At 38.8% G+C, this 12629-nt stretch overlaps 1 protein-coding gene across 1 annotated transcript in view; it reads left to right on the top strand.

The window, feature by feature from the left end:
* The window catches only part of Mipol1 (mirror-image polydactyly 1), a 233773-nt gene that overhangs the window by 116560 nt on the left and 104584 nt on the right, over positions 1-12629 (top strand). Inside the window, exon 8 of the mRNA XM_057782609.1 lies at positions 205-312. Within this exon, the coding sequence (XP_057638592.1) occupies positions 205-312 (108 nt within the window). The remainder of the gene's footprint in view (positions 1-204; positions 313-12629) is intronic.

Genomic DNA, 12629 nt, shown 5'->3' with positions numbered 1-12629 from the left:
TAAAAATTATAACTGAATTACCAAAGTTCTATAAATAGTGGTTATATTGTTTGTATTTAACATTATTTATACCTTCCATTTTTGTTGCAAAAGAAATCCTTGTCTCTGAGAGAATACAGTGGTGTTATTTACATTAATTCATATGGCTTGGTTAAAAAAAAAATGCTAACTCCTTTACTTAATGGGATTCTTCCCTTGTGGCAGTGCAAACGGTTGCACCAGGAGCTTCATCGTCTGAAAGAGCAGAAGCAGACTTCAGCAAACAACACGAGACACCCGACTGCTGAAAACAATCAGGAACGTGCTCTGAAGGTAAATGGCCATCTCTTCTTGCAGGCAAATTAAGGTTGTAAGCCCTCGGTGCCAGCTTTCTGTGCTGCATACATCAGTTGTGTACATTTCAGCAATAGTGAGCCGCGCTGTTTGCCAACAACCCCTTCTTTAAACACAGACACAGCACCCTTCTGTTATGGTATTATTTTATTTCATGTATGTGTACAGGAAAAAATTTCTGAATTTTGAGTGGTCATATATTAATAACTTCTGGTGTATATATTTTATTTATATTTTTATGTTATTACCTTTTATACTTAAATGACAAATCATCAGCCTTTTCTTTGTAGCAATATTTGTTACACAATCTTAAATGTGTTGTAGTATTTGTCACCCAGAGAGCTAACACTGCTTGAAGGACATGTGAATTTGTTTGGAAATTGAAGGAATACTTAAATTGTTAAAACAAAAGAAAGAAAAGAAAGATGGTGTATTCAACTAGAACTTGAAACATGTGACGTGTGCATTTTATGGCATGTTCTATCTCAGTGCAATACAGATACAGTAATCGTGAAGGAGAAAAAACATTCTGAGTCTTACTGTTTGAATGGGGGTTGTCCTCATGACTTCCCATTCTACTTTTTTCCCTTTCTGTTATTGTTTTTGAGGGGAGGGGTTCAAGACGGGGTTTTTCTGTAGTCCTGGTTGTCCTGAAACTCACTCTGTAGAATAGGCTGGCCTTGAACTAGGAGATCCAACTGCCTCTGCCTCCTGAGTACTGGAATTAAAGCTATGCACCTCCATGCCCTTCCATTAACTTTTAAGTTACTTTAGTTTTTAGTAAAGTGTCTATGAAACACTCATAGTCTCTGCCCCTCAAGATGTTTACATGTTCATTATCAAGTTTAGTCTGTGAGAAACAAAAATCATGTGTTTATTATACAACAAGAGATTTTCTAGACTTGTGCTATTGTTAGTCCCATTAAATTCATCTGTTGCATCTGTTAAATAAAGCTGCCTTTAAGTCCTGGAAAAGAGAAGGGGAAGAGTCAGTTCATCAATTTAGCCTTTGTAAAAGCTCTGTATATGTTGAAATTCTTAAAAATGTCTGCCATGCATAATGCTGAGTTTTAGTCTATTTTTAAATATTTCATCACAGAAAACAAGTTTAGTATAAAACTATGTTCACTTATAATACATCTCCTTATTCCTTTTTTAAAAGATTTATTTAGTTTCATTTTATGTGTATTAGTGTTTGCTTGCATGTGTGTATGTATATACCTAGTGCCTTTGGAGGACAAAAGAGCACTTGCTATCACTGGAGCAAGAGTGACAGAGTTGAGAACCTCAGTGTGCCTGCTAGGAACCAAACCCAGGCAGGTCCTCTGTGAGAACAAGTGCTCTTAACCACTGAGCCATCTCTCTGGCCCACATTTATTTATTCATCCTAAATCATAGTTTTAAAATTAGTTTTAATAATAGTTGTTTGGAGAAATCTTACTCTTCATTGGTAATTTTTTTCTGGTTGTCATTCAAGTTATGAAGGACACGTTTGATATAAAATTATCAGCCCATTTATATGGACTATAGAATATTAACTGATTAAACATTAATTTTGTAGCTAAATGGACATTAAGAACATTTTAAAAAGAGTGATTGTCTTTAGAAATATTTAATCTCAGCAATATTTCTGATATTACATGTCCTATCATCAATCTTGATAAATATAAACTTAAATAAGGTAAAAAATTGAAATTTTTGTTTCTTTTTTGACTCAGTTATACTGAAAATATGTTTGGTTAAAAAAATCAGAGTTAGTGATCATATATTATATAGAACTCTGTGAAGTGGTAATGATGGCGAAGCTGCAATCAATATACAAGGAAACACTTTAAGGTATTTTATTATTATTATTATTCAAATAAGCATGCCTGTTTTTCCTAATATCCAGAAAATTCTTTCTAGATTATTTTTATGGTGGATAACATCAGATTTTTTGTGAATTTTAATAGGCTTTCTTTTTTATACCAACAGATTTTAAATATTATTTTATTAATTTTTAGCAAATTTTATACAATGTATTTTGATCATAGTCACTCTACCCCAACTTCTCTAGATCCACTACCACCTCCCTACTCAACCAAATTAATGTTCTGTCTCTCTTCTCTCTCTTTTTCTCCCTCTCCCTCTCCTCGCTATTGAGTCTAGTTTGTGTTACTCAACTATTATTGGTGTGGTGTCCTGCCCTTGAATATACCACAGTTCACACCATTAAAGAAAACTGACTCTCCCTCTCTCAGAAGCTATCAGGTACCAATAACTTCTCAATCAGGAGTCAGCCTTCATACCTATTGCCCTACTTTGTGCTGGGATTTTGTCTGGTTTGAACTTATACAGGTCACAGTCTCTGTGAGTTCAGATATGCAAACCTGTTATGTACAAAGCACTATTTCCTTGAAATCATCTACAACCTCTGGCTCTTATAATCTTAATACTTTCTCTTTTACCAATATTTCTATGACTTGAAGAATGGAGTGCACATCACAGACATAAATGGGACAGTTGCACTCCAAAGTCTCTTAGGCATTGACCAGTTCTGTGTCTCTGTAGTAATTGTATCTACTACAAGGAGAAGCTTCTCTATTGACAGTTGAGAGACATGCTGATCTATGGCTACAGTGATAGGTCATTAAGGATCTTTTAAATATTATATTTGCTTAGCAGAACAGCAGTAGTTGGTTCTCTCTTAGGGCCTAGGTATATCTAGCCCTGGTTCTTGGCCTCATGAACAGTGCTGGGTATGGGTTCCATTCCATGAAGATGGCCCTAAATTGAGCCAGAAAGTGGTTGGTTAAACCCATAACATGTGTGCTGCTGTTACAACAGTGGGCATATCATTGTAGTTCAAAAGGGTTTAGAACTGGGTGGATGTGATGATTGCTCTTCTCTGATACTATTCATAGCACCTTCCAGCATTATGGAAGCTAAATGCTAGTAGGGATGAAGTTTTGAGGTCAGCACACACTCGATTTCTCCGTGTTTATGATTCAAATGAGTGATATCCTCAGCAATAGGGTCTCATTGTCAAGCTCTGCATGGAGGATAACCAAGAACCATGGCAGTAGCCTGTAATTTTAGGGCACTTATGGGGTACCATTGGCAACATGTCAAATGAAGGTAACCCATTTCTGATACTGTGGGTTTTATATGGTAGTATGTGATATCTAGTTGGGGTTATTTCCTCCCATTACAAAGTAACTACATTTAAACTCTTTTTATATGTGGATATATTTTAGGAAGTTTCCAAATAGTGGGTTTCCATATGGATTTTTTTCTTGACAGCACCTGGAACCTTCTCCAAAATATTATAGAACATAAATCATATCTCAATGAATAAAAAATTCCTTGTGTTCTGTCCAACCACAATTGAATAAAACTAGAAATTAACATCAGAGAAATTATATAAACCACAAGAAAAATTGAGAATAAAAAATACATTTTGAATAACAGTGGCCATTCAAAAAAATCACAGAGGAAAACTAAAATTTCTTAAAGGCAAATGATAATGAAAGCACAACCTATCAGAACATGTGGAAAACAGCCAAAGAAATCTTACGAAGAAAATTTATAACAATAAGTGCTCATGTCAAAAAACCTAAAGTGGTATACCTCAAGGTTCTCAAAACACAACAAGCGGCCATTCCCAGTCACAGTAGATGGGGTGGGATAAAGCTCAGAGAAGAAGCTAATGAAGTAGAGATTAAAAAGAACAGTACACAAAACTAACCAAACAAAGAGTTGGACCTTTTCTGGAGGCATTAGCATAACCAAACATAAATTATACTGCAGAGCTATAGTAATAAAGACAGCCTGGTGGTACTGACATAAAAATAGATAGGTAGACCATTGGAATAAAGGACCCAAAAGTAAAATGGTAAAGCTATGCCAATTTAGTTTTTGCCAAGGAGGCAAAAACATACATTGGAGAACAGCCTGTTAAACAGATCATCCTAGCAAATCATACTGGATATCTTTATGCAGAAGAATGAATTAAATTCATATCTTTAAACTTGTACAAAATTTGTTTCCAAATGAATTAAAGATCTTAATTTAAAGCTTGAAATGTTGAAACATCTAGAAGAAAATGTGGGGAAATTTCTTTGAGTCATTGTAATAAGTAAGAAATGTCTTTGTGCACATCAGTAACACAGAGCCAAGCCCCCAGTATCAGCTGATGGGACTACATGGAAATGAAAAGTCAGCACAGCCCATCAGCAGAGCAATGGACAGTTCGCAGAATGAGAGAAAATCTTTGCCAGTCACACTGTAGACAAGAGAATAATATCCAGAGATTACAAAGAACGGCAGAAGTTAAATACCAAGGAAATAAAACTGCCAGTCAGCAAATGGACTAACAAATCTAATAGACGTTTTTAAAAAAGAAACACAAATGGCCATTAAGTACTTAAGAGTGTTCAGTGTCCCTAACCATCAAGGAAATGCAGATTTGCTCGAGTCTGAGACACCACCTTATCCCAGCATGAATAGCTGTCATCAAAAAATATGACAGCAAACCTTGGACTGATGTTTGGGGGACGAAAATGAATGCAAATAGAAATCATTTTGGAGATTCCTTGAAAGACTGAAATCAGAACTATCACCTAGCAATTTCACTCCTTGACATACGCGCAGAGCACGCCTTATCCTTGATGCTTGCACCTCACGTTTATTGTTGCAGGTATATAAAATGAAATACTATTCAGTTCTTTGAAATATGAAGTCATAAAATTGTGAAGGAAAATGAATGGAATTAAAAAGTATAATATTAAGTGAGGTCATAGTCTCAGAAAGAAAAAATACCACATGTTCTCCCTAATATTCAGCTCCTAACCTGTATTTTCTATATCTACATTGGGTAAGCAAATGTGGGACATGTAGAAACAAAGAGGGTGGATATTAGATGATGAAATATGAAATCCAGATAATAGTTACATGAATCATAGAAAGATATAAGACTAATTGTTCTTGTTTTTTCTTGTGTATATGTTTATTTTGTTATATTGTTTTTGTTATGGTTTCCCCTCCCTCAAATTCTTCCAAATCCTTCCCTGCCCATTCAAATCCACACCATTTTTGTCTCTTCTTAGAAAACAAACAGGCGTCTAAAGAATAATAATAAAAATAAAATAAGATAGAACAAAACAAACAAGTAGGTATAGTACAAATTAAACAAACAGAAAATTAAAAGCCAAAGAAAAAGCACAAGAAACACATATGCACAGAGAGACATGCATGTTTGCACACATAGGAATCCTATTAAAACACAAAACCAGAAGCCATAATGTATATGCAAAGGACTTATAAGGTAAAATTTGTTAATTAATTAATTCCCTAACTAGACATTACGTCTGAAAACCCCCAAAGATGTTATTGAGTTCATTTTGTGTTGTCCATCTATTGCTTGGCATGGGGTCTACCCTTAAAACTGGTTTGTATCTCCAGTGAAACTCTGTTGGAAAAAATAGTTTTTCGTTTGTGAGTGGTTATCAATGAGTTTAACTGAATGTCATTAGGAGCATTTTATTGCTACGTTCATTTAGCAGAACAATAATATTTGATCTTCTGCTAGGTTCCTGGCGTATCTAGTCTCAGGTTCTAGGTTACCTGAGAAGTGGTGGTCCTGGGTACATCTTATGGAGTGGGCCTTAAACCAAATCAGATATTGGTTGGTTACTTCCACAAGCTTTGTTCCACTATTGCACTAGTGCATCTTGCAATGTAGATCAAAGGATTTGTGTATGGGTTGGTGTTTATCTATTTCCTGTGGTAGCATACAGAGTACCTTCCAGTACCATGGACTCTAGTCTAGGGTGAAGCCTATAGGTAGTACTAGCTTGACTTCTCTATATTCAGTGATTAGTATAAGTGCTATCTTCAGTTACAGGGTCTTACCGTCAGTTTGTGGAGAGCTACCAATAACCTTGACAATAGCCTGAGTTTTCTGGGGGTTCATATAGGGGCCCTTTGACCAAAAACTCATATTTATGTAACCCATTTGTGCTGATGAAAGATGTTCAGTTGGGTCTCATCTCCCCATTATTTGGTGATTTTATTTAGATTGCCTTCATATATGTATCTATTTTATGAAGCTTCTACTGTATTAGATTTTCATACAACGTCTCAAATAGTCCTTAGTTTTAGCTGTTTCTTTCAGTTTCCCTCCTTCACCCTCTTCTTCCCTTTCCCTCCATATTGATCTTCCCATTCCAGTGCCCCCACCCTGTCCATCCAAAACTGCACACAACTGTCTATGGTATTCCCCATCCTAGGGAGATCCATCCCTACTGACTAGTTTCTTATTCTATACGTAATCTGTAATTATAGAGATTGTAGCTTGCTTATTGGCGAATTAAAAGTTAACCTCCACGTATAAGTGAATGCGTACTATACTTGTTTTTCTGGGGTCAGTGTTATCGCACTCAGGGTGACCTTTTTACATCTCTATCTATTAGCCTGAAAATTTTGTGATTTCATTTCTTTTTAAACAGCTGAGAACTGCTCCATTTTTAAGTGTACCACATTTTCTTTATCCATTCTTCCACTGATGAACATCTAGGCTATTTCTAATTTCTGGCTATTATGAATAGAGCAACAGTGAACATGACTGCGCAAGTATTTCTCTAGTAGGATGAAGCGTCCTTTGGGCATATACCCAACACTGGTTTGCTGGATCTTGAGATAGATCAGTCTATAGCCAGCTTCTCAAGGAACTGCCACACTGATTTCTGTTGTGGCTGTACAGTTTTGCACTCCTATCAACAATGGATGAATGTTCCCATTACTGCACATCCTTGTTCGCCTTACCTGTCTTGTTTTATTGACCTTTTGCCACTCTGGCTTAGTTTAACTTAAAATCTCAAAGTATTTTCGATTTGCATTACCCTGATGACTAAGGATATTGAACATTTCTTTGTTTCTCAGCCATTTGTATTTTCTTTTTTAAGAATTAAAATGTCCATCTTTGTGGTCCTGCCACAGCTGGAGTCTGTGGCCCGTGTTCCCACCAAAGTCCACATGGAAAACCAGGTTCTTGGTTGCTACCTATAGCCACATTGGGAACTGAGGGACATACTACGAGTGGGTCCATGCTAATCTGAGTAATCAACACTGCCACCTGTGACCATGGTGTTGTCCAAGCCCAAGCTGCTGCCAAGGGCCATGTCTGGGTCTCTGGCCCTACCAAAGCCAGGGTCTTCATTGATGTCTGTGAAGTCACCTAACGCTGTGCAGATGACTAAGGTATGGGCCAACACTGAGACTATGTTGATGCCCGATGGTCATTCTGCCATCAGAGCCATACAGATCCTGATCAGGATGGACTACGGTGCTACACCTGTTACCATGGTGGCATCTGGGCCCTAGCTGTAGCCCAGGGCCATATCTGAGTCTGTGGCCCTACCACAGCCAGGGACTGTGCTGATGTTCATGGCTCCCATTACCATCAAAGGCCAGAAAGATGCCTGGAATCTGGGCTGACAACTGAGGTCATGTTTTTGTTTAGGGGTCATGCTGCTGCCAGGGCCATGCAGATTGGGGTGACCTGTGACCTGTGCTGCTTACCCAGGACCATATTAAAGAGCTGTGACCAGGAGCCATGTCTGGGTCTGTGGCCCTCTGGCAGCTAGTGTCTGTGTTACTCCTGATAACATTGAAAGTCAAGTGCTTGCCAGTGGTCTGGCCACCACCTGGGACAATGTTTGAGTCTGGACCATGCAGCTTCCAGGCTCATGCCAATCCGAGAGGCCTGCACTGCTTCCCAGGACCATGGTGACTTATGGGCCCAAGCTGCTGGCCATGTCAGTTTCTGTAGTCCTGCCACAACTGGGATCCTTGTTGATGTCCACTGCCTACCACAAAGGCCCATGTGAACCATGTGTTCAAGTATAAGGGCCATACTGAGCTGTCCCTGCCACTCATTGACTAGGGGAGAGCCACCCCCTACTCACCAGAGAGCTGACATCACTCCTCAACAGCCCTGGGATAAGGGACCCCAATGACCCCTGCATAGGAAACCTTGCCTGCCTCAAACCCCTCCACCCTCCCACCCCATCCCAGCACTTGTGAAAGCTAATCCCACCCCTTATCATTGGTGTGGGAGAGCTGACTCCACCCCTCACCTAAGGAGAGTGGTCCCAGTGGCCTGTTGAGAACAACCTAACCGCCACCCAGACACACGTCCCGGTCTTTGAGTGGGCACGCCCCAACATCTACCCCATCTATGACCTGCTGGTACACGTGCAGGGACTGGTCCTGTAGAACGACAGCTGCAAGACCTGGATGATTTAGGGCAATGGCAGGATATCCAGGAGGAGTTTAGGTGAGTATCCAGTACTGATGGTGTACCAGAAGCCAGAGGACTTGAACCTGACCAACAATACATGACATCATGAACATTTCCAAGGAAAGCTGTCTGAACAAAAGGGTCTACACATCCAATTCCAATGCCAAGGCAAAATGAAGAGGTGATGGGGAGTCAGGAAAGATGGAGGAGTGAAGTGGGTTTTGTTTGTTTGATTTCTTTGGTTTTTGTTTTTAATTAATCTTATTTGCATTTTTAAATTTTATGTTATTTTTATTATTTTATCTTTAATGTTCCTTGTGGGGGGCACTACATGGAGAGACTGGGGAGTGGGTGGGATTGGACTATATAAAAATTATGTTACGAATAAAAAGGAACGCCGGGCGGTGGTGGCGCACGCCTTTCATCCCAGCACTCGGGAGGCAGAGGCAGGCGGATCTCTGTGAGTTCGAGGCCAGTCTGGTCTACAAGAGCTAGTTCCGGGACAGGCTCCAAAACCACAGAGAAACCCTGTCTCAAAAAACCAAAAATAAAAAAAGAATAAAAAAGAAAAGAATAAAAAAGAATTCTCTGCTTAAATCTGTGCCTCGTTTTTTTAATTGAGTTGTTTTCTTGCCATCCCATTTTTGTTTATTTTTTTCCTTTGTTCTTAGATACCCTCCACAGAATGTGTAAGTTTTTGTGGATAATATACATAAGAATATAATTGATAGTGAAGGTACAATCCAATGTGAAACTCCATAACCCCAGAGTGTATATTCTAACTGTATAGAACTTAACTGAGATAAATAGACTTAGGGTTTGGCTCATCTCTCTGGGTAGTGTTTTATTATTTCAAAGCTTTTAATAATAATGTTTTAATTTAAAAGAAAAATGTTTGCTGGAAAATGAATGTAACTGAAAATCACAGTAAGCAAGATAAGGCAGAGTCATAAAGACAAGTGGTGCGTATATCCTCCCATTTTGTTTATGTGCAGTGGATGTATATATGTTGCATGTGTAGTTCACAGTCATGTGGAGATGAAAGTGCACATATGTGCATGCAAAGATCACACACTTATATCCCATGGCTCCCTCCATCACTCTGTACCATATATATTAGGCAGAGATTCTCACCAGAAGCCAGAGGTCCCCAATTCTGTTAGTATCACTAGCTAGATGCCAAATCTTTACTTCCCAAGTGCAGAGAATACAGGCTTCTTAGACTCACCTGACATTTACGTGGGTCCATACTCCAGTTCTCACACTTTACCCCCGAGTCACTCCCCAGTACTTCCCTCATTCTTTAATCCTAGATTTCATAACGATATACCACAGACATGCACATGCACACAAGACTTGCGGCATAACAGTAGGAGGAGAAGGATGGGGAGGGAAGATAGGTGTGGGGTGAGTACAGTTAAACACATGCTACACTTGAAAGAAACTCTCCAAAGGCCAACACTATGCACACTGTATAGATGAATTTTTTTATAAACCAGACTGAAGGCGCAAGTCATAAACAATCCCACACCAGTTTGGAATTGTGATTAATAGGGTGGTATTTATTTAAAAGGGAATAAACTTACAGATCACCGTCCCAGACAACAGCCCTCTGCGCAAGCAATTAGGAAGAAGGCGCAGGAACAGGAGCAGGAAGTAAAGAGAGAGAGGAGGGAAGTAGCCGCTTTTTTTAAAGGGAAAGATACCACGCCCCAATGGGCTGGTATCTCAGCGGCTATTGGCTGGAGGAGCGGAAGGACCTCCCACAACACCAGACAGTTAGAAAAGATGTGTGGACAAAGGAAAGTGTGTTAGCTTGCTTTGTATTGCTGTGATAAATACTATGAATAATAAAATCATCTCAAAATATACTCAAGGCAGGAACCTAGAAGCAGTAACTGAAGCACAGTCCATGTGGCAATACTACTAGCTTGCCTCCACAGCTTACTTCTTTTCCTTTTTCCATAACCCAAGGAACCTTCTCAGAGGTGCTTCTCTACCCATGGTGGATTGCACCTTCCAGTGTCAATCAAGAATCAAGAAAATTCCTCCACAGATTTGCCTACAGTCCAATTTGGTGAAGATAATTATTTAAAAATTGAAAATTATTTTAAAAAGTGAGATACTAAGTCCAGCCCACATCAGAGGGAAGGTGACTGCATGGGACATAAATACGAGGAAGCAAGGATCTTTGGTGGGGGGTGGGGGCGGTCAGGTAAGAGACTGCCTTTCCTTTCAATAATATGCCAAAATAAAATCCTTACTTGAAGTTTTTATTGGCCACTATACTACATTCCTCGCTCCAAACCAGTTATCATGCCTATCCTAAATATGCCCATCTGTAGCTATATCTAAAATACCATCCTTTTATCTTAACAGTAACCATTTCCAAAATATTTAGCGTTAGTCCTGGCCTCATTCCTTCTCTCACCTTCTACTTAGCATCTGCAAACTAGTTCTTGTACTCTCATCCACATCAAGGTCTCAGTTATCCTTACCATTTCCATGGCGACTGATTGTCACCTGTGCCTCAATTATTGGCAAACTCTCTTAACCTGTATCTGTCATTTTCTTCTTCTGTTCTCTGCACGGCCTTCATGATGAGTATGTCAGACTGTAAGTTAGATGATATTACACTTTTGTTATCATACTTCACTTTAGACACTGGACACATGTGACCCTCCTGGAACATACCAGCATGTTTGCACCTCAGAGCCTCATACTTTCTGCTTTCACTTTTAAGGAGAGTTCTCCATACATAAAATTTGCTTGTGCCCTTTTCATATCTTTTTTTATTTTAATTAAAATTTCCACCTGCTTCAGGAACAGCACAGCCTTCTATGACCAACCTGCTTTGTGTTGCAACCTGTTCATACCCTGTCAACACTTTCTTTGTTACCTTCCTTCTTTTTCTGTGACATGCTTGCCGATATATAAAATGTGAGTGTATATACATATATATGTGTGTGTGTGTAGATATATTCTATATATAATACATATATATGTATCACTTATTACTATGATACTCTGTTTTCCTAATAGTGAATACTCCATGATGTCAAGAACTTTTTTGTTTGTTTGGTTTGGTTTTTCGAGGCAGGGTTTCTCTGTGTAGCTTTGGAGCCTGGTCTATAACTTGCTCTGTAGACCAGGCTGGCCTTGAACTCACAGAGATCCACCTGCCTCTGACTTCTGAGTGCTGGGATTAAAGGGGTGTGCCACCACTTCCTGGCAATGGACTTTTGTTTAACTTTGTTTGCTTCTGAGTTTATCAATAGTATTTATTTGACACTCAGGAATCAAAGATATTGACCAACTGCCATATGTGCCTGAACATATCAAATGAATTTTGTTAGCATATAGTCACAACTGAATAAAGTATCAAAGTGGGAGTATGGGAGTAGTACACCTGTCAAATGCTACAGCTGTGTCAAGAAGATAAAAATGTCTGTATGATGTGGCAAGAAAGTGCCCATTAGCGTTGTCATTGTAATTTGTGTTCAGGGGGATAGTGGAAGCTTTGACAAAGCTTAAAAAGCAGAAAATTGTGGATAAATTTTGTAGTTCTGTTTGGTAATTTTATAGATTTAGAGTATAATATGAATGTTATACGGGAAAATTATTTTATTTTTATAATGCAAAATATAAGCCAGCCTCTCAAGAAGAAGAGGCAGGCAGATCTCTGTGAAGTTGAAGCCAGCCTAACCTAAGAAATGACATAAAGAAATCCTATTTCAAAAAACAGAAACAAAGTAAGCAAAAAAAAAAAATGCAGCGTGTAATAGATCTTTTATATCACCTCTTCAAACTCATTTCCCCACCCTCCCGTCTATTAGAATAGTATGCTTAGCCCAAAGCTAGCCAGTGATGTTGACCACCTTTATGGCCTGGTTTGGAAAAGATGGATAGGCCAGATTCTTGCTGCAATAATTTATAATTGGAAAACTAATAGGGAACCAAATACTCACAAAATAGGTGTAAATGGAGACTTAACTTTTCTTCTACAGGCCACACA

The sequence above is a fragment of the Chionomys nivalis genome, chromosome 10, assembly GCF_950005125.1.
Source record: "Chionomys nivalis chromosome 10, mChiNiv1.1, whole genome shotgun sequence".
NCBI classification, from domain to species: domain Eukaryota; kingdom Metazoa; phylum Chordata; class Mammalia; order Rodentia; family Cricetidae; genus Chionomys; species Chionomys nivalis.
This window is presented reverse-complemented; position numbering and strand designations above follow the sequence as displayed.